General features: G+C 40.2%; 1 protein-coding gene across 6 annotated transcripts; it reads right to left on the minus strand.

The window, feature by feature from the left end:
* Nucleotides 1-228: 228 nt before the first annotated feature.
* THOC1 (THO complex subunit 1) lies at nucleotides 229-23,062 on the minus strand. 6 transcript variants are annotated; one of them, XM_054189728.1, is made up of 22 exons: nucleotides 22,952-23,062; nucleotides 21,948-22,021; nucleotides 21,781-21,841; nucleotides 21,012-21,078; nucleotides 19,810-19,928; nucleotides 18,497-18,545; nucleotides 17,887-17,982; nucleotides 17,505-17,587; nucleotides 16,926-16,999; nucleotides 16,215-16,323; nucleotides 15,083-15,214; nucleotides 13,700-13,800; nucleotides 11,737-11,803; nucleotides 11,519-11,569; nucleotides 10,686-10,756; nucleotides 9,534-9,557; nucleotides 9,023-9,118; nucleotides 8,049-8,114; nucleotides 4,590-4,673; nucleotides 4,215-4,362; nucleotides 2,663-2,741; nucleotides 229-672 (listed from the first exon to the last, which is right to left on the minus strand). In XM_054189728.1, the coding sequence occupies exons 1-22, from the start codon at nucleotides 22,997-22,999 to the stop codon at nucleotides 377-379; spliced, it is 1,995 nt and encodes a 664-aa protein (XP_054045703.1). In that variant the 5' UTR covers nucleotides 23,000-23,062; the 3' UTR covers nucleotides 229-376. The 6 variants fall into 6 exon arrangements, 5 of the variants coding, with proteins under 5 accessions (XP_054045703.1, XP_054045705.1, XP_054045704.1 ...); XR_008464653.1 differs by lacking the exon at nucleotides 2,663-2,741 and adding an exon at nucleotides 870-1,036 and having other exon boundaries at nucleotides 537-672; XM_054189732.1 differs by lacking the exon at nucleotides 229-672 and adding an exon at nucleotides 895-1,036.
* Between the last annotated feature and the right edge of the window lie 548 nt (nucleotides 23,063-23,610).

Here is a 23,610-nt window from a genome sequence, read left to right on the forward strand (position 1 = left end):
AGCGGGCAGTTGCGGAGACGATCGGGCAGTTGCGGAGACGATCAACTGCTCTGTCCAGTGAGAATGACCCGAGCTCTGCCGCTGCCAAACCTTCCTGCTGCAGCCTGCGCAGAGCTGCCTTCACCCTCCAGACTCCCTTTTACATTCCCACCATCCAAGATGAAGCTCCCTGTTTCTGGATTGGGATGAGTAATTCTTTTCTCCAGAAATCTGGAAAACTGAGCAATATTATTACAAAATTTTATCATTTATTGAACATAAAATACCTATCAAAAACCTGCGACCTATCAACAACAACAACAGACAGTCACAATTAACAACAACGAAGACGACTACAGCCACCAAAACCAAAGGAGGAGCTGGCCTCTGACTCGCGTTAGCTGCTGCTTTCCGTGTCATTGGTCAGGCTTTCCGCAAGGTCGCTCAGCCCGGCTTTGTTCAGGGCGGTAATCAGATTCTCGGGGGTTGCGTGTGCACCCTCCTGATCCTGCCAGGCCACCAGCAGCTGCTTCGCTCTCATCTTCATGTCCTCGCTGTCCGACTCGATCTGCCGGATGTCAGAATCCTTCATTTCCAAGTAAGGGGCCAAGGCCTTCCATTGCTCCCCAAGCCTGTTAGCAAATGACTCGATTTGTTCGCCCGTCATGGCTTTGTCCCGTTGTACCTCTGGACCTGGGGAAAAAAAAAAGCAAAAAAAAAAAAAAAGAGCAGTGAGCCAGAGGGAATGTCCCCAGGTACTGCAAGTAAATCTTCCCTCACCTGCCCCATTTTAAACCGCCCCTTTATTTACTACCAGACTGACTTACACCTTTCCTTTAGTTGTTAAAACCTACTATCCACCTACAGATGGATTTTTACAGGTCTATTACCTGGGCTTCAAGAGCCATGTCCCTTATTGCCCATGATAAAGAAAATCTTGGGTTTTATGTTATCTCTTCTTTGATTGGGAGAGAATTGCTAAAGCCTTTGGTACACCAGAACTGCCTCCTCCAGATGAAAACAAGGATTTTGACAGGCAGACTTCAATATGAGTCAACTGTAATATTAAAATACAGAGTGATCTTTAACATTTAATTGTCTTTTGGATTTATTTTAGCCACTTTACTCAGAGTTAACCCAAGTAAAAAACAATTTGCTTCCCTTTTATTGAATTATTAAAGCCTCATGTCCCTATGAGCAGCAGGAGTGTGAATAGGACTGTAACTTTAATATGTAGTCAGTACTTTAAGGAATTTTCTGTCATTCTGGCATCAAGATAAAAACCCCACAGAACACTGTGTTCTGCCGAGAAGCCAAGTGCTGCAGTGATTACACAGGTGGGTTTGCACATTTATAGCTTCTGATGGTCCACAATCTGGCTTACCACCTATGTTTATTTCACACTTTTAAAGAAAAAACCCTAAAGACCGAATTACTTTGGCATAGAAGTTAATCATGTTCTTCATTTTTAATAAATATCTCGCCTTCATGCCACTTGAAGAGCCAGTTGGCACAGAGTGGAAGCTTCAGCTCTCCCCAGCGCTTACCAGTCACGCTCGTTTGTCTGAACTAAACTCACTACATCAAGGGGAAAGAATAGGACATCGGGAGCAACAAAACAAAAGCACTCAGAGCACCTCCCTTATTTCTAAGCACAACGGTGCGTAGCGGACCACGGCTCCCCCCACCTTTGCTTCAAGACAAGATTTAAAGAAAGATGTAAATTCACCACCGTGAAACAGCATTAAGCTGAAGAGGAGAGAACTTCCCCGCGATCGGCAAGGAGACTGTGGAAAAGGGCAGGTGCTGGATGGAAAAAGGCAACACAAGAGATGAGATTCACAGTGGGAAGCCACCTGTGGGCCTCTAACAGAAAAATCTTTCAACAAAATTGCCAGGGGTGTCTGGTGTGTGACTTCCATGCCCTGCACACCCCATCTGCCTGTGCTAGATCCAGGAGCTGGCACACAGACATACAACAGGCGAGGGAGACAGTGCTGCGAGATGAAGGCATGAACCAGGATGGGAGAAGGCAGAAACACAGACACAGGAGACAGGGAAGGACACGTAGGAGCATAAAGCATCAGGGTTACAGGCAAGAGACAAAAATGTAAGGACTGGTTCATGGAGAGGAATGAACAAGAGATGAGGTTTGTCAGGAAGGTTGCTCTTCTCACAGAGCTGCTTTTGTCTTTTAAGATATTTTAAATGACGAGGGAGTAAAGATCCCAGAGCTGGACTATATCCACTTCTGAAAGTCCCACAACTACCTGCCCCAACAAGGGCTACAGGGAGGCAATTAAGGGTCAGGAAGAACAGGCAAGCGGGGTGAGGAACCTCGGGTAGGTTTTTACACAGCAATGCTGGCATTTTAGCTCTAAACACCTACTAACACTGTAAACACAGACCATGGAGCAGCAAAGGTGGAAGAGGCTCCTAATGAAAGCACTAAACCAACTTCAACAAGTTGGACGCTGTCAGCACTGCAGGCCACAAGACTGAGAGGCTGCTACCAGCGCCCTGTGTCCTGAAAGGGCCGCACTTTTTGGTACGAAGGCGGGTTCAGGTCAGAAGCACTGGGGTAACCAGGACTGGTGACCCTCAGCAGAAGCTGTGTTAAAACACCGCTTCTACAATACACATCAAGAAACTAAAAAAAAAACTGAGAACATGCAAACCTTACTTTCATTGTTCTCCTTTAATAAAGCATCATTATCTTCCTCATCTTCATCTTCGCCTGTTTTTATTTCTTCAGAAGGAGGCTACAATGAGAGAACTAAACATCACTGGATGAATTTTGTGTTTAAAGAGAAATTTTACAGCTCTGTGATGGTCTCTGGAATGTGTGTCAGAATGGAAAACCTGACATGATCCCATATGAGAACTAACCTCCCCCCTCAGTCTCCTGTATCCAAACCACCAGTGACAAGTGTTCCAACGAAACACGGTATTAACTAAAAATCCTAATGGAAGTACCCACTGACTTCACAGGATTCTCTCCTTTTCATAGTAACTACAACTAAGCATTACAGACCTAGCTTTATTACTTCCTTTAAAAACACTAAAAACCAACCAACTCTCTCTGAGACCACTACTGATGAACATTTTTTAAAGTTATTATTCTTTTTCACTAATTTTATTCCTTACTCGTGAGTTCCTCAAATTTTTCTGTACTTTCAAACTTCTTAAAGGTGGCCAACAAATACGCAAACAACAAACTTTCACTCTGATTTAGCTATTGATCAGCCAAGATGAACAAAAGGCTTCCTCTCTTCCTACGTTTCAATCACAGCCCTCATCTACGTATTTGTTTCTTGCTGTAACTTTTGGTACCTGACAGGCGTACCACCAGGAATATTGCATAAAGTGATACCTTAATATAATTAAACAGCTTTCCCCCTCCCAGTATTTTTTCTAGAATTGCTATTAGCTTCTATTTAACTTTGATGGCTGAACAAACAAAAGCAGCTATATATTACAACCCAACCTTTACACCTCAGTGGCTTCACATTACAGACAAGGAAGGTCCCAAATATGGAAGCACGGGTTCATATCCACAAGGAATTGCTGTGTTGTGTGCTAACTCGAAGGTTTAGAAAACGCTCCCTTCCCCAACTCCCAGTCTCTCTTATCATCGTGTATAAAGTGATCTGAAAAACCCCTCTCTGGCCTCAAATTTGTCCTGTTGAACATGCAAAGGGTTAGCGCCTTAAATTTACAGCTCCAAAGACTATTTTTCTTTACATATTTTAGAAGTCAGGCAGCCGACAGAAGAGCTCTGGTAAAATCTTGCTGTAAAGCTCTGCTAACACTTAGCACAGTATCTCCAGCTGCACACCCTGCCCCTTTTACTGCCATGCCAGCAGCCACAGCTACTGATATTCCTGAGCCGCGACACCAGCCTACACCTTCAATAGAAGTGGTCTGCACGCACCACGGAACTCAAGAAGCTGGGTACAAACCTATTCCTGCCTACCCACAGGACTGCCACAGCTGCTTCTTCACAGAATACAGGCAGAGCTCAGCACTCACTTGGTTAGTGAATGTTATTCAATTTAGCGTTACTGGGATCTTCATGGATTAGACCAATTTTATTTGCAATTTTTACTGTAGTGTACAACTTTTTCTTTTTCCTTTTTCTTTTTTCACTCCCTCCCTCCCCAAATGGACCGCAGAGAGACAAGCAGGAAGTCAAATGAATTCAGAATTTATTATTATACAATAATATTACTTACAGGCAGCTCCTTGGCTAATTTGATTACCATGTTTTCTAGATATTCAGGTAAACTCTTGAATTGTTGGTTTGTTGGCTGGAAGAAGTGGGGACTTCTGCGTGCTAGAAGTCTCAACGCTCTCCAGCCATAATTAGAATTGTTCACAGCCCTATAATAAAATACAAGTTTGGTTGGTAACAGCCTGGCATCTCTAAAAGCACAGAAAAAGATCTCAGACATTTACTAATTAACGTAATTCTGTCCAAACTTATGAGTTTTTTTGTACATTACTGGAGTCCTGCACAGATATTAGTAATGCAAACAACAGTCTGTTTTCTTTAACAATCCAAACATGAAAGAGATCCAAAATAAAGTGAAACACAAAGATTGACATACTTATACTTATTTTCAACCATGTTTTCAGGGTCTGCTTGTTCAATAGCTTCTTCAAAAAACTCCTCCAACGTTGGCATATATTCCCTAAAAAATAAAATAAGGAGCTTAATACTCCTCACAATCTACTCTACAATAAATAGCTGGTTTTCAGTTCCTTTATACACATCTCAAGCTTATCCACTGAAGGAAAAACACCCCAAGCCCAACCTACCCAAATGTAACAATTGCAAATAAGCAAAGAATCCGTTTGATACACGCTGCTGTGAAATCAGTTACCGCGTACCCACTGAGGGGTACCAGCAGCTGCTGGCACTGCCTATTGCACATATGTAAACCTGCCATACCAAAAAGGTGACATGAACAACTGTCAACAGCATCCGGCGGAAAAGGACTATGGGACATAAGACAAGAAATCTGGCAATAAGGAAATGAGACTTTCATAAGAATACCTGCGCCAACTGACTGGTTGTGTCAGAAACATGCTGCCGCTCGCACAGCTCGCAAGCTCTGAAGAGTCTGTAACAGTTGTTAGTTTTGTGCAACTTGACAGGACAAGTAAAACATGGCCTCTTTACCCCACCCCACTTCAGTTTCATCTGCTACCAGAGAAAGCTAGACTACTATTACTCCCCAATTTCAATCATTCACAACCACTAATTTTAGAAGGGGGGGAAAAAAAAAATATTAGGCAACTTAATGTTGTACTTAATGATCCCATCTTAGTGGCTCAAACTGTTCATTTCACCCCTCCCCCCCATGGTGATCCCTGCACCTTCTGCTGAAGGTACTGCAGTTAAAGTACATTCAAGTCCAAAGTCTACAGGCCTCAGGAGAAACTGATTTATTTGAAATGGACTGAAAAGCAACTGAACTCCTGGGCTCAAAGAGATGTGATCGGTGGCATGAAGTCCAGCTGGAAGCCTGCCACTAGCATATGCCAAGGCTCCCTATTAGGGCCAGTACTATTTCGCACCTTCATTATTGACCTACTGATGATGGGACAGAGCGCATCCTCAGCAAGTTTGCAGACAATGTAAAACTGGGAGGAGTGGAAGAACAGAGGGCTGTGCTTCCATTCAGAGGGACCTCGACAGACCAGAGGAACTGTCTGACAGGAACCTCATGAAGTTCAGCAAAGGGAAATGTCCTGCCCCTAGGGAGGAACAACCCCAGGCACCAGTACAGGCTGGGGACTGACCGGCTGGAAAGCAGCTTTGCAGAAAAGGTCTTGGTGAGCAATACCACGAACGTGAGCCAGCAGTGCACCCTTCAGGCAAAGAAAGCCATTATCATCCTGGGCTGCATTAGGAAGAAGGTTGCCAACAGGTCAAGGGAGATGATCCTTCCCCACTTCTACTCAGCACTGGCAAGACACATCTTGAGTGCTGGGTCCAGTTGTGGTCTCCCCCGCACAAGAGACATGGGTCTATGCAAAAAGCTGCACATGGACAGGAACATCTGACATCCAAGGAGAGGTGGAGGGAGCTAGGACTGTTTACCCTGGAGAAGAGAGGGCTCAGGGGCAGTAAACACTTGATGGAGGCAGTAAGGAAGAAGGAGTCAGACTCAATGCTACTCACTGAAAGTACGAGCAGCAGCTGGCACAAGTTATTGAAATACAGGAAATTCCACTTAAGCATCAGAAAAAAGCCCCCAACTTTTCTGTGAGGGTGATCAAACACCGGAACAGGTTAGCCAGGAAGGCTGTGGAACTTCCACTCTGGAGAGACATTCAAAACCTGAGTGGAGAAGGTCCCAGGCAACTTGCTCCAGTTGACCCTGCTTTGAGCACGGGGATGGACTAGGTGATCTCTAGAGGTATCCTTCAACCTCCACTCTTCTGTGATTTAAAAGACAATATTTATGGTTCATAGGGGACATATTAAAAAGGTGACTGATGTTTCTGCTCTTAGAACAGCTAGGGGTTGCTTCTGAAAGGTACTCAAACCAGTACATAAGGAACCATGACGTGAAAAAATAACAGAAACAACATTCACAATGATGAGGCCGGTTTGCTGCTTGAAGACTACAGGCAAGAAACACAGATTACTTAAGAGCCATAGGTTACTGTGAGACAAGGTTATCAGTGGTGCAAAGCAAGCTCATATGATCTGTATTTCTCCTACCTAATGTTTGACAGAGACATCTGCTTCTACAAGGGAACCTAGTATTCAGCTGGGGCAGGAGGGGAGGCACACTGGTCTATAAATTCACTTTGTTTTGAAAAACATTTTGCTCAGGAAAGCTGTGCCCCATGCAGGTATAAGTGTAGTATTATCACTGACTACCGGAACCAAAGCCAACATCTTGAAAACCCCTCTGATTTGAATCCTGCTATATTATCCCAGAACAGCTATCCAAAAAGATGACAGGGAAGGAAGTATTATGCCATTTGAATGAAGACATGAGGAACCAAAGCAAAAAGTTAGTCACGCGACAACATTCAGTCACAAAGTCTATAATAAAACTTGGAACCGAATCCAGATCTCCTGGGATCTTCTCTTTCCTCTTTACCACAGCATGCATTTTCTTGGTTTATCTCCATTTGTTTAGTTTCAGTTTTTTTTATTTAAAGAAGTTGCAGCACAATACAATCATGCACAGGGAATCAAAAGCTTTGGTTCCAAACACAACTCCACCTTTAGCCCATGGCCTAGTAAAGGCAAGTATCCTGCCAGAGGGCTTGCTACACATCCCGGCCTCATAAGAAAGGAGGGCACTTCCTCCACAGAGCTCTCAACCCCCGGAAAGGCAATTCCTCCACTCAGGACACTTGCCCAGCTAGCACTTCTCCCTGGCACCCAGCCCTTACAGTCACTACTAGCAAAGTTCTCTTTGGGAACTGTCCCATTCCTTTTCCAAATTTTCATACTATGTAACACGTCTGCATAAAAAGGGATTACACTATTTTTAACAAATAGAAAGTTACATAGCAAAGCACATTTTCAGTATTTCCTACAATTGTGCAAACAGAAGGGATAGCCAATAATTGTATTTTTCTACATCAGCAGCACTAGTAGATCCGGTATGCAGTGAAACAATGCCTGCTAGCCAATTTCCTCTTATCTAGTATTGTTCAAAGCACATGCCTGGTTGAAATCATAGCCAAACAACATGCTAACTTCATTACAGCCAGACTCGGCAATCTTCCTTTATTATGTACGGTAATTAATTATACAATTATGGTCTACAAAATTGGAGTTTCCATCTGGTTTCTAGCTTGGATTTTATTTGCCTAAGCAATGAAAATGACTGACAGCATAAACACTAGTAAAGAAAAATAAGGAGATTTCACGACGGATTCATACAACCGACCTCTCTCCCAAGACACACAGTGAAACGGCATACTGCATAAGAACATATTACATACTTTCCTTATGGCAATTTTCTAATAATTTTGTGTGTAATTAGAGTGCTGAAAGTTAGCTTTAGACAATGATGTACCATTTTTTACCCTACCTGCTCTCAGATTTACAAGCTTCCATGTTATCAGGACATAAATTCCAAAGGCGGGTCAATTCCTCACTGAGAAGAGAAGCATAAACACGTATCAGACTCCACATTCATCATTCTGTTATTCCACATTCCACCATTTACCAAAGACAGACACAGAAAACAATGCTACAAAAATTCTCACCCCAGCGCATTTATAATAAAGCATACCATATAAACCTTTTGATACGTACACATTAGGAACTACCAGAAGTGACAAATCTTACCTGACGTTGCAAATTAGGAAAAATATGTATTAAATTTCTATTATAATCTCTTGCTGATCTGTAGTCAGAAACAGTAATAAACTCTCACTTTCCAAACTAGCTAAGGTCAGGCGATTTTGTTTTGATAAATGAAACAGTTTATCACTTTCTTTTTCAGAAGGGACATTTTACTAAATACTCAGTGCAAGGTCTTGAAGCTGCAGACAAGGTCAAAGTTTCCACATCTAGGTTAGGTGAACCGTTACAATGAAAAGACTACCGTTTATCCTAAAGAAGGGAGTGCAAAAATGCAGCATTTAGTATCATACGAAACATGGCACTTTTATTAGAGACGACATATCAAGAAGAATTCTTTGCCCCAGGCATAAAATACTAGTGGGTGTTATTTTAAAACCCATGGCACAGATACATTTTAAGCAAAAAAAAAAAAAAAGAGGACAAAAGTATAAAGACTGATCCAACAAGTACAAGCCACCGATTTTCTGCCTGTAACTTACCAACTATTTAAAAGAGATCTACAAGGGATGACTATAAGGAAGGGAAGCCTACTGCACGTTTTGAAAGAATGACATAGCCCCTGGGCTGTTCTTTCCTGCAGTTTCAAAGTGGGGAAGTTTGAACATTACTGAGTAGAAAAACGGCCAGTGGCAAAAAGCCCTGCAAAAATACCCAAAACAACTAGCCAACCCTGTAATGAAAAAAAATCCAACATACTTCCCCATAAGGATTTTTTTGTTTGGTCCTTTTCCTAAGAAGTCCTCTGGAGCTGGCCTCTTTCTCACAGGCCTCATTGGCTTAGAATCAGGAGGTCTAAAGAAAAAAAAAAGATACTCTTTAGTATCAAACCAGTAATATTTAGAGAACAAAATCAAGCCATTTTGCTTCAGATAGTGTCAAGCTAAATCATAATGAAAGTATTGAGAAGGACTGGGATTCTAGGAGCGAAAGGAGGCAAGGGGGGGAAGGAAGGAAGAGGAGAGAGAAGGTAAAGATAAGGAAAGGGATTTGCCAGACACCAGAATTAGCTCAGTCACAATTTAAAGGTCTATCAGAGTCCCAATATAGAAAAAGAAGCAAATCACACTGGTGCCAGCAGCACATATTATCTACCCTGCTGCTGGGATCATCTGCTCTATGATTCCAAGTTCCCTTTCCCCAGGTGCACCTGATTTCATGGGATCAGAGAATGGCGATCCCAGACCACTGAGGTCAGGGTAAGACCTACCCAAGCTGAAACTCTGGCTGAGATCTAAAGGAGGAGACAGAACATTTATAAAAGTCAAGTTTCATAATTTTACTTTCCTACCCCCCCCCAATAGTCATTTCTCTCTTCTCACAGCCCCCCTCCCTTTTTTGCAAACAGCTGAAGTCATGACAAGGTAGCTCCACCTGATCTCCCCATAAAAGGAAACCTGTAAGGAGATGATGACCCAGATGCTCCTCACCACGAAGAGGCTACAGTCTGTGTGTAGAATGAAGAAGGATGGAAGAGGAATATTTGGTCATCAACGCAAGACAGTCATGTAGACATATGGAGTCCAAATTCAAGCTTTGCCACTAGTTAGTAACTAATTACAAAGGAAACCTTTCAATGGTGAAAGCCACCTAATCCTAATTTCCTTTCAGGTAAGTGATCACTACCAAGTGGCAAACCTAATAAATGAAGTGCATAAGAGGCAAACTGTTCCACTAAACTCCAGGTACACTGCCCCACCAAAGCCATAACGCCAAAGGCTTCATTAGAGGAAATCCAAAACAGTATATGGGAAAGTCAGGCACTAACTTCTTCTACCTAGAGTCTGCTAAGGGAGGAGGATTATGGGCACAAACTTGAGCATAGGAAGCCCCACCTAAACATGAGGAGGAACTTGTTTACTTTGAGGGTGGCAGAGCACTGGAACAGGCTGCCCAGAGAGGTGGTGGAGTCTCCGTCTCTGGAGACATTCAAAACCCGCCTGGATGCGTTCCTGTGCAACCTGCTCTAGGTGACCCTGCTCCAGCAGGGGGGGTGGACTAGATGATCTCCAGAGGTCCCTTCCAACCCTATGATTCTATGAGGGGAGACAGCTTGCTCCAGTCTCCACACTCACTAGATCCTTAGTATTAAGGGAACAAAACATTGCCACGAGACAGCAAGGAATGCTCTCCTGAGACCCCGCACATTCATAACCACCTCTTCACTGACATACTGAAGCGTTAATACTTTTGGCAGAAATCCAGCAGCCTTCTGCACACACAGAAGGGACACCCAGCTACACAAACCTCAAAGTTGTGTGAATCATTAATGTTCACATACACCATGAGTACGCATTCTGAAGTTGAACCATCATTTCGAACAAGCAGCAGCAAGCTGTAACATAAGTAACATAATAGTTACCTTTCTTTCACAAAGCTTGGGCAGCCCTCATTTTTCCATGAGTTCCAGTTTTCTTCAGTATTTAATATATGCTGGAGAAACATAATATTGCACATTATTAGGTCATAATCATCTTCAGAGTTGACCCCAAAGTTTTCAATTGAGTTGTTACAATTAAAGGGAAAACTTTGTTACTCCATGTCATCGGTATAATCTTACTGATTGGTTTAGTTTATCCAAATTATTAGCTTTATTTTATTAGTTGGTTTAGTTTATTATTAGTAGTAGTTGATTTAGTTTATTCAAAAATAGTGTATCTCCTCTCTTCAATAATTGCAGGAAAGGCTTTATTTCTCTTTCTCTAAACAAGAAAGTAGGTGCAGGCAAAGTAAAAGAAAAAAAGAAAGCAAGAAGACTTCTTTTTTAATTCCACTAGCATCTTATCCCTATGTCTTTGGGCACAGCACTCCTTTCTGCAAAGGCTTTTAGATTTTTCTTATTATAGTGTTTATTATATGATATACTATTATAATTAACTTTATATTAATAATATAATAATAAGATATATTATTATTTATTGATTTTTTCAATAACTAATGTCTCCTGTACGTGCACATGCACACATACGTACATTTCGATTTCTCCCAAGGAGAAGGAAGAAAAGCACATTAATGAAAACATGGGAAAAATGTGACTACAAAAATAAAAAGACATAAGACCTTTTTTACTGAGATGAGATAAAAGTTCTCTCAGATGTGTTCCAAAAACTAGTTTACATCTGTGTTCCAAAAACTAGTTTAAACCGATAGTGATTTTTTACGCTCTATATAGACTTTGTTCAGACAGGCACTTACCTCTACCATTTTCGAGAATCTTTCTCCGTCTGGAGGATTTTCTGAAAGAAGCTGTGGGAGGAAGAAAAAGAAGTTAACTTTTTGCATAACATTTGTAGTAGAATATGTACAAAAAACCCAAAGAAAATGATGGTTACTGCTTCAAAGGTGGCTGATACAATATTACACAATTAACATTTTTTACATGTAATTTTTAGAGAAGGATCTACTGTACCAACCTGGTAAACTGCTTTTGTAGTATCTTCAATCCAAAGAGATTGTTCATCTGTTAGAACATAGTTTGAACTGGAATTGAAGAAAACAAAAAACCAACAAAGAAAGTGTCATTAACTCAGCTCACTTTTTTTTTTTTTTAATAAATTTGAAGAGTTTCCTACACATCAAAATATTGCTGTGGACACATCATTTACACTACATACTTTTTGAGGGGTGTTAGAGGGGATCTGATGAAAGTACTATAAATGTGCTCTGCTCCGGTCCCACAGACTGGCCACTTACAAGTCTGTGGAGTTAATTAGATGTGCTTGCGGAATAGACTTTCAGGTTTAGCTTCGTCCAACAGGAAGCCCATTTGTGTGCTTCAAGATCACGTCTTGATGTTGGGCCCAAAGCACAAGCGGGGACAATGAAATGACTTCAAAAACCCCTTTCCTAACTCCAGCTAAAGCACTACTGCAGACAAACCACAGTAAAAGAAACAATTTGTCTACCAGCTAAACACAGAACACAGATCCTGAATATCTGAAAACACGAACTATATATAGCATAACCTGAAGTCATTAAAAAAGTTGTTTGGTACATATAGAATTATAATGAAATCAGTAAGTTGAAGTGAAAAGGGAAGAATGTAGAAATAAATATAACATGGCTCACTTCATTGCCAAGAAGAAACCAGAACTTTTAGATTCTCATCTTATTTTTAATGTGTTTTAAATTTTTGTTTTTCACTGGTTCAAGAATCCATTTGAAGCATAACCATTAACATTCCATTTACAGTGTTCAAAAGCAATATAACACAAACCAACTTTTTATGAAGCACTAGGTACCTTAAATAGCAAATATAAACATGACACGGCTAAGTCAGTAACATGAGAAAGACTTCTAGAACTAGCTTCTCTTAGTTAATAGGATATAAAAGAGCTCTTCTTTAAGGAAGGGAATAATTAGCATTATTTTACTACTGCACCAGGTGTTATACTACACCATTTATATGTCATACCACCCTCAACAAATGATAAGTGAGTAGTGCTTTTAATGAACGCTTTAATGAATTGTCATTGGAATGACTGACTATGACCTCTACGGGACTGAACTGCAATTCAGAAGACATGAATGCTATTCCTTCTCTGCCACCACATTGCCTTAGTAAATAATCTATAGAATGAGGGTAACGATCCTAATCTAGTTTGCAAAGTTCTTTGAGATCAGTTTATAAAAAGTAGTATATTGCAGATGAAAGATAGCTGCCTTAAATGTTAATCATTATGTGCGCATGTGGTCAAGGGCACAAGAAATGAACTGAGGCAGGGGTTTTTTCAGCATAAAATTAGAGTACAGAGTAGGAAAAGATTTGTTCTGTCACATTAGTTTTATAAAAGCAATAATCACCGCTGTTATTTCTTGCTATTTTAGACAGAATTCTGTAGCACACCAGGAAAAAACAAATCAGCAACTAATGACACATCACAGAGTCAACATACATTCAAAACAATGCCACCTACAAGTCGCTTGCATTGGTCTAACAACTTGCTGCTGCCAGAGAGACAGACTCCCTCCCTCGCATGGCTGGCACTCACCTTAAACAAGCTTTAGTGGCCTCTACTTCTCTGAGACTCCACTCAACTCACCAATTTAGCAGAACACTAATTCTGCAGAGGTGAGCAGATAGGTTTTTTGCTGGTTTAGTAAACTGCACAAATTTGAGTAAGTTTAATGAATACTGGAGCAACTGCAAGGGCGGGCAGAGAATCACACAGAGAAGAGCAGAGAAAGGCAAGAATGAGACCTCCCCTTTCCTGCTGTAAAATAACTTCAGCCACATCATATATTTACCAATGCAAGGCTCTGCAAGTACCACGAGAACCTTATAGAACAAGCAGACATAAACTCTTGTAAAATTTTTTGTTTTATCTCCAAGTTCTTAGCTCCCCACCCCCAAAAGACAAGGTATTTCCACATTACCTTTTAAATTTGACCTGTCCCTTTAGATACTGAAATAGTATTAGGTACTGCAACAAGATGTGCCGGCGAAAGTTACTGTCACTCAGCTGTAAATCCATCAGCTAAACAAACAAAAAAAAAACACAAACAAAAAAAGAATTAAACATTTAAAGACACTAAACATGCATAAGTTAAAAAAATCCAACAAATGGTTTCAGATAAACTAGACGGGGACTGTTCATAAAGCAAGATAAGTCATTACAGAATCTCTATTTGGTATCACTTATCAGGACAGTGCTCCATAAGCTACTAAGACTGATAAACTGTCACCTAGGAAAGATGTCATTTAGGAAAGACTGTTATCAAAATTTCTAATTAAATCCGTTTTTTAAAAGCATGACAAACTGCCCGTAAAAATCTAAGACGACACTGTTTATTTTTGTTTAACTAGTTTCATAGTCCTAGATTTTACAACATTCACTTTGAAGCAAACAAGAATTTGGAAAAAAAAAATTCAATTTTTTCAGTAACCGAAGGACAGTTTGCTCCCTTTTCCTATGAACTACTAGCTAGAGCATAAGGGTTTGGTTACCACAGAAGGGTTCACTCTCACAGTGATATACTACTTGGTTTCTATCCTATGTGCTACAGCATGATAGATCACACAAAGGAAACATTTGAAGATTCTTTAAAGAAAGAGACCTTTGACTATTGGGTGTAAATTAAGGAACCAATTCTATATCTTCTAGATTGTATTTTAAAGTTGTCAATACACAGATTAAAGGCTTAAGAGGAATTTACCTACTCTTCTATCTCAGAAAGAGAGAACATGCTGCATTGAGACTTCCTTTCTATCATCTACTAATGCATGCATTTAAAAGTTAAAGTTATGTATTATTCCAAAATGAAGACAATAATTTTAGGATTAAATTCAATAGTGTTGTATTTTTGAGTTAATATTAACAGCATTAAAACCTCTGAAGATCTTTTTAGAAGCAATTTTATGAGGCAGAAAATATAACTAACATATCATCAGCCACGTTTTGAAAATGTAATTCTAAAGGCAATAAAAAAAGCAACAGACCTTTAAATATTTACTCTCTTTTAACTTCCCTTTCTAAATGTAACAATACACATCAAACACAATAAATAAGAGTCAGCTTTACTGCAGACTCTTATTCCAGAAATAGAAGTCCCTGAATCATGAACTAACAGAGGGAATCCACACAGTGGAACAGGGTACCCAGAGAAGCTGTGGAATCTCTACCTGTGGAGATGTTCAAAACCCAACCAGACATAGCGCTGATCAAGCTGCTCTGAGAGCCTTGATCAAGGGGGTTAAACGGGACATAGGTTCCTTCCAACCTCAACTACTCAGTGATTCTGAGAAAAGAAAGCACATACCTTTTCACTAGTTAGGAACTTTGCAAAATATACATGTTCTCCTCCTGTTTTTAGTTCTTCCAACTTTTTTCGGGAAGCCTGAGTGTCATCCAATTTGTAACTTTTGAAAACAGCCAAAACTTCTTCTGAGTACTATAAAACAGAGTTATTTACCACATGAAAATGATACAAAAACTTTGTAACTGAAGAACTACACTAGACTTACTGCCAAGCAAGTAAAATCATTTGTAAACTTGCTATCAGCCGGTTGAAACATGACCAATTTACCACAAATACGTAGGGCTTCTCTGAATACCACAAATGATGGTGAAAGCGTTACTTATCGTTTCAGAACATCTAATCATTTGGAGTATTTAAAACATGCTAAGAAAAACAATGTTATGGGTTGTGAACAATGCACAAATGCTTCGTTGTTTAGACGTTATGAAAGAACAGGTGATGATGGTGCTATATTCAAAGTGACAGTTCAATTTGCAGTGCTGCTTTAAAAAAAAAAAAAAGAATCAATTCAAAGCCTTAAAGCTGCAATGAAGAAAAACTCAGAAGTTTCATCTGAAAGACTTAAGCTTGGCCTTGTTCAGTTTCTCTGAACCATACATGGGGGTTTTTTTGGTGGTTTTTTTTTTTTTTGAAAGCTGAGAATATAGACCTCATTAACTAGATTTATATTAGAATGTCTGAGCAGGTGTTACCTCTTATTACCGGAGCACAGAGAATGAAGATTGAAAAGAAACAATCTTCCTGCTAGTAAATAAACAGTGAGTGGCAAATTGTGAATAAACAGTAGCTTAGCAGTTAATCATCCTCAACATTCATCCTAAGCAAAATTGAAACAGTTGGCCAAAGGGGACATTCAAGTCATTGCTTCTATAAAGAGAATTGTCTCATTAGACACTTATCTTCAGGATCCCACTGGGATCAATATAACTATTCAGAAGCAAGAACTAGGATTGGGTAGAACTATTTTTCTTGTTGGGGGGGGGAAAACCTAAATCCCACAAGCTCTGCTTTTTGCAGATGACAAATGGCATTAGCAGCTGAACTGTTCTATGTTTATGCAGTCACTCTTCTACTTGTGTAAACTGCCACTTTTTACTGCGGCTGAATAGTTGAAAGCATGAACTCAGATTACCTTAAGAAAAGTTTTCCATGAGACCTTCTCATAGCACTGCACAGGATTTCTAAAGTAATCTTGAAGTGACCAGAATTTTCTGTACAGGTTATAATCTATTGGAATGGAACTGAGGAAAAAAAAATACATATGAAAAAAACCAGTGTCGACAGTGATATATTAAATTCCAGTCCTCTCAGGAATGTGCAATCTCAGTAAATAACATTCATTTTGTAAGTGAAATAATGAGTCAATAGAAAATCCCTTACAATAAATCTGTAATTCAGAATTTGTCCCTAAAAGAGTTTTCCATCCAGTCTATTGTTACTTTCTCACCACAAAAGCAAATAGTAAGAGAAAGGTATCTCAGGAGTTTTTCACTATCTGGGGAATGAAGGAGCACAGCTTTTTCTCCTAAAAGCATATACAGCATGTACTTAGAATCCCTGAAAACATCTTACCAGCAGAAGTTTTGTCAAGGTAATTGGGAAAATTGTGAAAGAATAACAGTGGTTCTCAGACAGGGTATGCAACTTTTTCAAATAATCTGTAGATTTCTTCCCTTTGCCAGGCACCTCCACTTAAACAGATTAAGACACTGCTAAGGTTGTATCTAATCTTGAAAGAACAGGAGATAAGTAGGATTCTGAGTACAGCATTTAGGGTATTTCCCAAACAGCTCTTTCACTTTGTAAAATTTCATTTCAACTTTCAGAATCGCTGTAAGCTCACCAACTTGTTGGTGCTTCATCATCTCCCATTTCACCTTCTTCTACGTCCATTCCTTCTTCTCTCTCCTCAGTGTGCTAATAGGAAAAAATAATTAAAAACTTACACAAATGCCAGTATAATTTGCATAGTTTTCATGATGTTCTTTATTTTAAACATTCTATTACACATTAGATCAGAAAGCTTAAGATGGTAACTCAAAAGATCTCTGAAGTATTATTCCAGTAAAGCGTGCAACAAACTCCTGTCTTAACACCTTACTACACTTTGCAATGGTAGCCTGACTTCTCTTGAAAAAAAGCTGAAGTGACAGCTCTATCCTCCACACATTGTGAGGAAAACTTAGTACAGTACGTGACAGTGCTTATCCTTCACAATCAAATCAACTTTTTTCCCCTCCTCAAAGTCCACACAGTTTAATGTACCAGGTAACATGCCTATTTCCAGAATCAGCAGCTTGATCTGAAGAGGGGCGATCAAACTGTGAACATACAGTTCTGAACATTATGCATAGTAGTGCATCTCTGCGCAGTCTTACATATTTCCTGCAGATTGAAAGAAAAACGACATAAGAATTTTCACCTTCTGTCCTAGAGTGCTCTCATGTTCATTGGTATTGAAAACAGTGACATTTTCCAGGTTAAACTGACTCTGCAAGTTAAGTCCTGTAAAAAACAAAGGGTCAGCCTTAGATGAGGTGAAGTTCATAAGTCTGTTCATTCAGTTGTTTATGAGATGCTGATATTAAATTCTCAGAAACAGCATTCAAAACTTGTGTTTGAAAATCACAACACATGAAAGTCACTTACAATATCGGGGGTAGAGAGAAGAACTGAGATACAAGTCCAAAGTTATTTTCTCCAGCCGAATTTGATCGGCAACCATCAGAAACTTAAAAGATTCAGCATATTTAGTCTTTGTTAGATGTTGTGTAATAAAATGCAAAAAAAAAAAAAAATCTCACCTGACTTTTCTGAAAGCGGAAATAACCTAGCCAAGAACAGCTGAATTCTTCCACAGAAGACTGTGTTTTGTGACTTAGATAACCTTCTTAGGAGGTCTAAATAATGTAAACAGCAAAGAATATTAGTATTAATCCCTCTTTCAATTTCTCATGTACTAGAATTTAAGACTTGCCAATTACATGACCTACACAGCTAATGAAAGGAAACTAAGATTTGTAAATTTAAATGCTAGTAACTTCCTCAGATCAGTCATATTTTTTCCACACGCATTCTACCGATTCTCCTAACACCTTCAACGGCAATAAAAAATAAATTCAAATCAAACCCTACTCAAATACAGCCTCTGATATGGGCCTTGTCATTGCTGAAGAATAAGTATTTCTAAGATGTTCTGCTATAATGACCTCCACTGATGAGGAGATTTCCCTCAGGTCAGAATGACTTTTACATTAATCAGCAAGACTCACGAATATCTGCTCAGATGAGCGGTCTGCCTTTTAACTTTATTACTTATTGAACACACTGAATGTAAATCAAATTATTAAACTCATTTGCTGAGAGAGGGTGTTCTTTAATTCCCCGCCACCCCCCCGAAAAACTACAACTCACCATTGCACATTCGTAGCAAGTAATTTTTCCCTGCAGAGTAAAATGTATTCTGAAACAGAGTAAAGGTATTTAAATCATTAAAAGAACACAAAACCTTCTTGAGCAGAATTTCAAATCAATCACCAGCCACAAGCAAGTATGAGTTAACTACTGTTAACTCTAAATTTGAGTTTTCCCTTAAATAAGAGGCAGGTTTCACAAAAAGGCAAAATAAAACAAGTAGTCCCGCAAATTCCAAGAAAGCATAAAACACAACATTTAAATCCAGCCTCCATACAGAAAAACTGCATGTGACCATGAACTGCAAAAGCCACATCCACCTTTTTTCCCTTGAACACACTAATTTTTTTTACACTCATTGCCTTTATTATTCTATGCATTATTTATACACAAACGCAAAGAGCAATACACAAAAGATATAGAGTATTCACAGTAGTAGTAATTTGGCAGCAGGAGAAAGAAATTGATAGGTACTTGAATTAACAATAAATAACAGTTTGTGAAAAAAACAGGGGGCATAATGTTACCTGAAACAGAACAGCCTGAATGAATGCCTATGGGAAGTAGTCCCGCTTAGGAAAACACAGAGAAACTGGAATGCTTTTCAGGTGTTACCTACAGAGTTGCTAACGCTTGTAGTCCCAGCAGCATTACGAAAGAGCAAACCAAGGATACCGAGATCCAAGGTCTATTATGATCTTGGAATGAAATGCAGGCGCCTTACGACTTATGCCCGAGACTCTTAATTCACTCTTTAATTAACAGTGCCTGCAGCACAAGAACCTTAGCAGCCTGTCACAGCAGCTCGTCTCCTGCTACAGCACCATGGCACAGCAAGACCATAAAACATCCATGCAGGCCTTGAAACACCGATTGCTCCTCAAAGGGAAAACCATTTTAGGGCAATGTATTCACCATTGCTATAGTCCTGTAATGGAAAGTTCATTAAGGAACTGACCAAGAAGACTTCTTTCCCTGCAAATCGGAGATGGAGGAATCTCCCGCAGCTCTGAGGAAGAGGCTGAATAGTAAGTCAAGAGAGAAACTACTCATACCAACTGTGCGTTGGAATTTAAGTTTCTGGTTTCTAAATGCAACAAATACTGTCGAAAAAGGAGTCAGAAATAGAACATCAATCAAAATTGATTTGTTTTATTATTCATTTTCTGACCTCTGCTGCCCAGACACTATTGAGCCTCATGCTCAATGCTACTATTTTAACAGAAACAAAGAGTTAAAATCTGTTTGTAAGAAATGGTTCAGGCAGACAGAAACTTTGGGACAACAACATCACATTTTAGAAAAATACCTACCGATTTCCATGTAGCAACATTTTTCTCCACAAAAGTAAAAATTTTGTCACACTGATCCAAAGGCAGGCAATCCAGAACATCCCCCAGAAGCACAAAAGGGGTTGATGCAGTGCAGATACCTAAGAACAGGGGATATTTTATTCATCAAATATGAACTAAAATGTAATAAAGATGCATGGCAATTGAGGGACATTATGCCAAAAAGAAGAGAAAGAAGTTCCCCTGGGTTCCTACAAAGCCTAACTAAAAGCTTGGCCTAAAGCATGAACTTCCATTAAAGCTATTTCTACATGTACATGTATGCAGATGAGCTTTACAAAAAACTTCGTACTAACGTAAAACAAATAATAAAGAATAACCGTTCTAAAACCCTCCAAGTCTGAAACAATGTCGCACCTCTTTGCGGCCTGCAAGTAAACTCTTTAAGACTTCTAAACCCACAGTTAGTTACACTACACACACCCATGAAGTCTGACAGTCTTTTCCTTAAGAAAAGCACTACTAAAGCCGTGCTCCAACTCTGCCTACCCACGCTATGTAGTTTGGTAATGTCTGCATTCCTCATAGTCACAGGTCTTGTTACTCTACAGTTCATAAAACACATATGTAGTTGAGCTATACTTACGAAAACAAATATTTGATGTGCAATGTGAAGAAATATACAAAGGGAAGAGGCACTAAAGCCTCTTCGGAACAGATGAGCATACTGATTTCTGACACAAAAGACAGTTTCAGATGTATATAATAGAAACAGATTCAAGTATCTAAAAAACAGCCATGTACTAACAGGTCGGTACTGGGAGACGAGAACAGATATTCAGGAACAGTTATTTCTGGTTCTGCCAGTGAAACCTACAACTCTGCCTCAGTGGTCTCATCTCTGAAATTACAACAGGAGACTTCCAAAGATTTTACAGTGGTGGACAAAGATAGAAAATGCTAATTATTTTGCAACCAAAACCACGCATTTTCCTCCATTTAAAAAAATAATAAAAATTCAAACACAAATGTCACACATAAGCACGAATTTAATTATATTATACTTCATTCCTCTTGTGAAACAGATATAATAACCACAAGCGTAAGGACCAGACAATATCAAAGCTAACTGCTGTAGATGACATACAGAAAAAAAAAAAGATTTTAAAATTCCCCTAAATGGTCCCTAGAACTCCCGACAGATTTGAGAGAAAGATGCTCACCTTCTGTGACTCCACTAATAGCAAGGGAAATAATTGCCAGGAGATTTTCACATGGAGCTTTATTTATCTAAACAAACAAAACAATGTTAAACTTATGTATTCTGACCTAAATATACCTAACAAAACTAAACATCTTGTTTTCAAGAAGATATATTTAAAACAAATATTGGCATTCAACTTCCCAAACTTCAAACAGTCTTATTCAATCAGACCTGTCAGTAAACTACATAAAATTGTTACTGAGCGAGCAATGTTTCTTGACCGACCCTACAATACCTACTGCATAGGGAGTGTCATTTACCTCTGAAAATGAATATCCCACATTCAGCTTTCTTTCTAGTAATATCAACAAAAACATTATTTGATTCATTTCATCATTATTTTCAGCTGACAGGCAGCTTTGTTACATGCTAGTAACAAATAAACCACTCCACCCCACTCTTAAATTATAGTTGTAGAATAATGCACATTTATGAACAACAATGTTAAGACATAGTACACATTCATAAGCATTACAAAGAACTGCTGAAAAAGGCTGACAACACCTTTTGCTGTAGTGTGGTATCTGTAAAATACTGCCATTCTGTCCTACCTACCAATCTCTTTTAATCATCTATATTCAAGTTTAATTAGCTAACTTTTACATAACGCAGGTTTTTAATAAACAGTATTTCCTTACACAAAAATTGCTATGAAATTAATATATTAACTTGCAAATAGAAATTTGAGCTTTATCAAGAGATAAACCACAGCAGCTTAAAGGACTTACTATTTCTTCTTCTACAATAACTCGAAAAGCTTGATCCAAGGTACACTTCTTTTCATTTTCACTGCAAATGCAAACATTCTACATCAGGCAGTAAAAACTACTAGGGATAAGATTAAAAGGTGTTTATTCAGATAACTTTCAGTAAAGATCAAGCAGTGCCTGCTTACCTCCCAGGAATCTGGTTGAATGCGTTCAACAATGGCTTGATACTTTTGTTAATCAGAGCATCTCTGGTAGACGTCTATCAAAACGTAAAAAAAGAAAAGTTACAAAACCAGAATCTCCTCCTCCCTCTACCCAACAGTGGACAGAAATACTAAGGAATTTGTTTGCCACACACCATCAGTAAGTTTACCAAAAGAACTTTCTAACAGGCAGTGCAAATAAGTGCCTAGCAAATTAGGCACGTGCGCTAGTAGAGCAACACACTTCAAACCTGGGCTAACAGTGTGATAAAAACAGTATTTAAGTAACACACAGAGGAATACACTGTTGTGACTGATGCTGCAACCACAATCGTCTCAAGCCCCAGGCACACAACTTCACCTGCCTCACAGGCAGGTGATGGTGGTTTGGGACATGACTCCTGCTAATGACGTGGCCTAAAAATTACTGAATCCTGTAACAAAACCAATCTAATGGAGCAGATGCCTATGCCTTGACCACTTCTGTGCAAACCCCATCCCCTTGCCTGACAAACAGGGCCTCAAACGGCAGGGCCCGGAGACCAGGGTACACATCCATCCTCCCCTGCTCTGGCAACAGAAAAGCACCATTTGACAGAGGCGCAAAAGAGATATGCGCAATAACCTGCCGACGTTTTGCTGCGGCGGTTAAGCGAGAATTTAGTTTACTTTAATTTTACGTTAATTTTTGTTAAAGCTAAACATCAGGCCCTCCCTTTGGCGGGCCAGGCTGAGCCGGTACAAAGCCCTGTCCCCCAACTTAAACCACTTTATCTCAGCCGCCCTGAACGCTCGTTAAAGGGGAGCCCGCCCCCCCCCTCAGCGGGAGGTTGCGGGTCCAGGGGCGGCCCGGCCCAGCGGTTCAGGCGGAAGGGGGGCGGACGTCGCGCTGAGGCAGCCTCCCTCCCGCTTGGCCCCGCTCCGAGCGGCCCCGAGGGAGAGGAGACCGACCCACCCACCTTCCCCCCGGTCCCCGTCCATCTCACCGTGAAGCGGAGCCGGGCCTCAGGCAGGCTGAAGAGCGGCGGCGACATCGTTACAACCGACCGGCGCGCACCGATGACACCGTACTCCACGGAACGGCGCTACGTACTTCCTGGAAACGCCCCACCCCCAGCGCGGGCCGGAGCCTCACTTTCGCCTCCCGCCTGCGGCGGGGCGCACGCGCGGTGGCGGCCTTCGGAGGGCGCCAGCGCTGTGGGGAAGGCGGGGGTGGTTTGTAGCGGTTGGCCGTCGGATGTTGTCAAAGTGGAAATAACTTTACAAGGGTAAAGTAATTTTTAACGACTTGATAGTGGGGGAGTGGCAGGTGCGGGGGTGGTTTCTTGTGACAGCCGCCTCAGAGACACAGTCCACCGCCATCTTCCAAAACACCACTGAAGGAAAAATAATGAGTTAAAACCGCCTCGACGCTAACAATTCACAGGTTGAACAATATCCTACGGATACCTCCTTCCGAGTCGCTGTTAAAGGGAGTTTAATCGGTGATTCACTGGTAAATGTCTGAAATAGCCCTGCAAAGACCCCCACTTTCCCTGTCGCTCAGCTCCTTTAAAGATGACATTTTCTAGCTAGCCTAAATACTGGTGGTTACCAGCTTTGGCTGTTGACAGTCTGTTTCCATGCTTGGGATGCCTTGTCTCCC

This window comes from Rissa tridactyla, chromosome 2 (assembly GCF_028500815.1).
Source record: "Rissa tridactyla isolate bRisTri1 chromosome 2, bRisTri1.patW.cur.20221130, whole genome shotgun sequence".
NCBI lineage: Eukaryota > Metazoa > Chordata > Aves > Charadriiformes > Laridae > Rissa > Rissa tridactyla.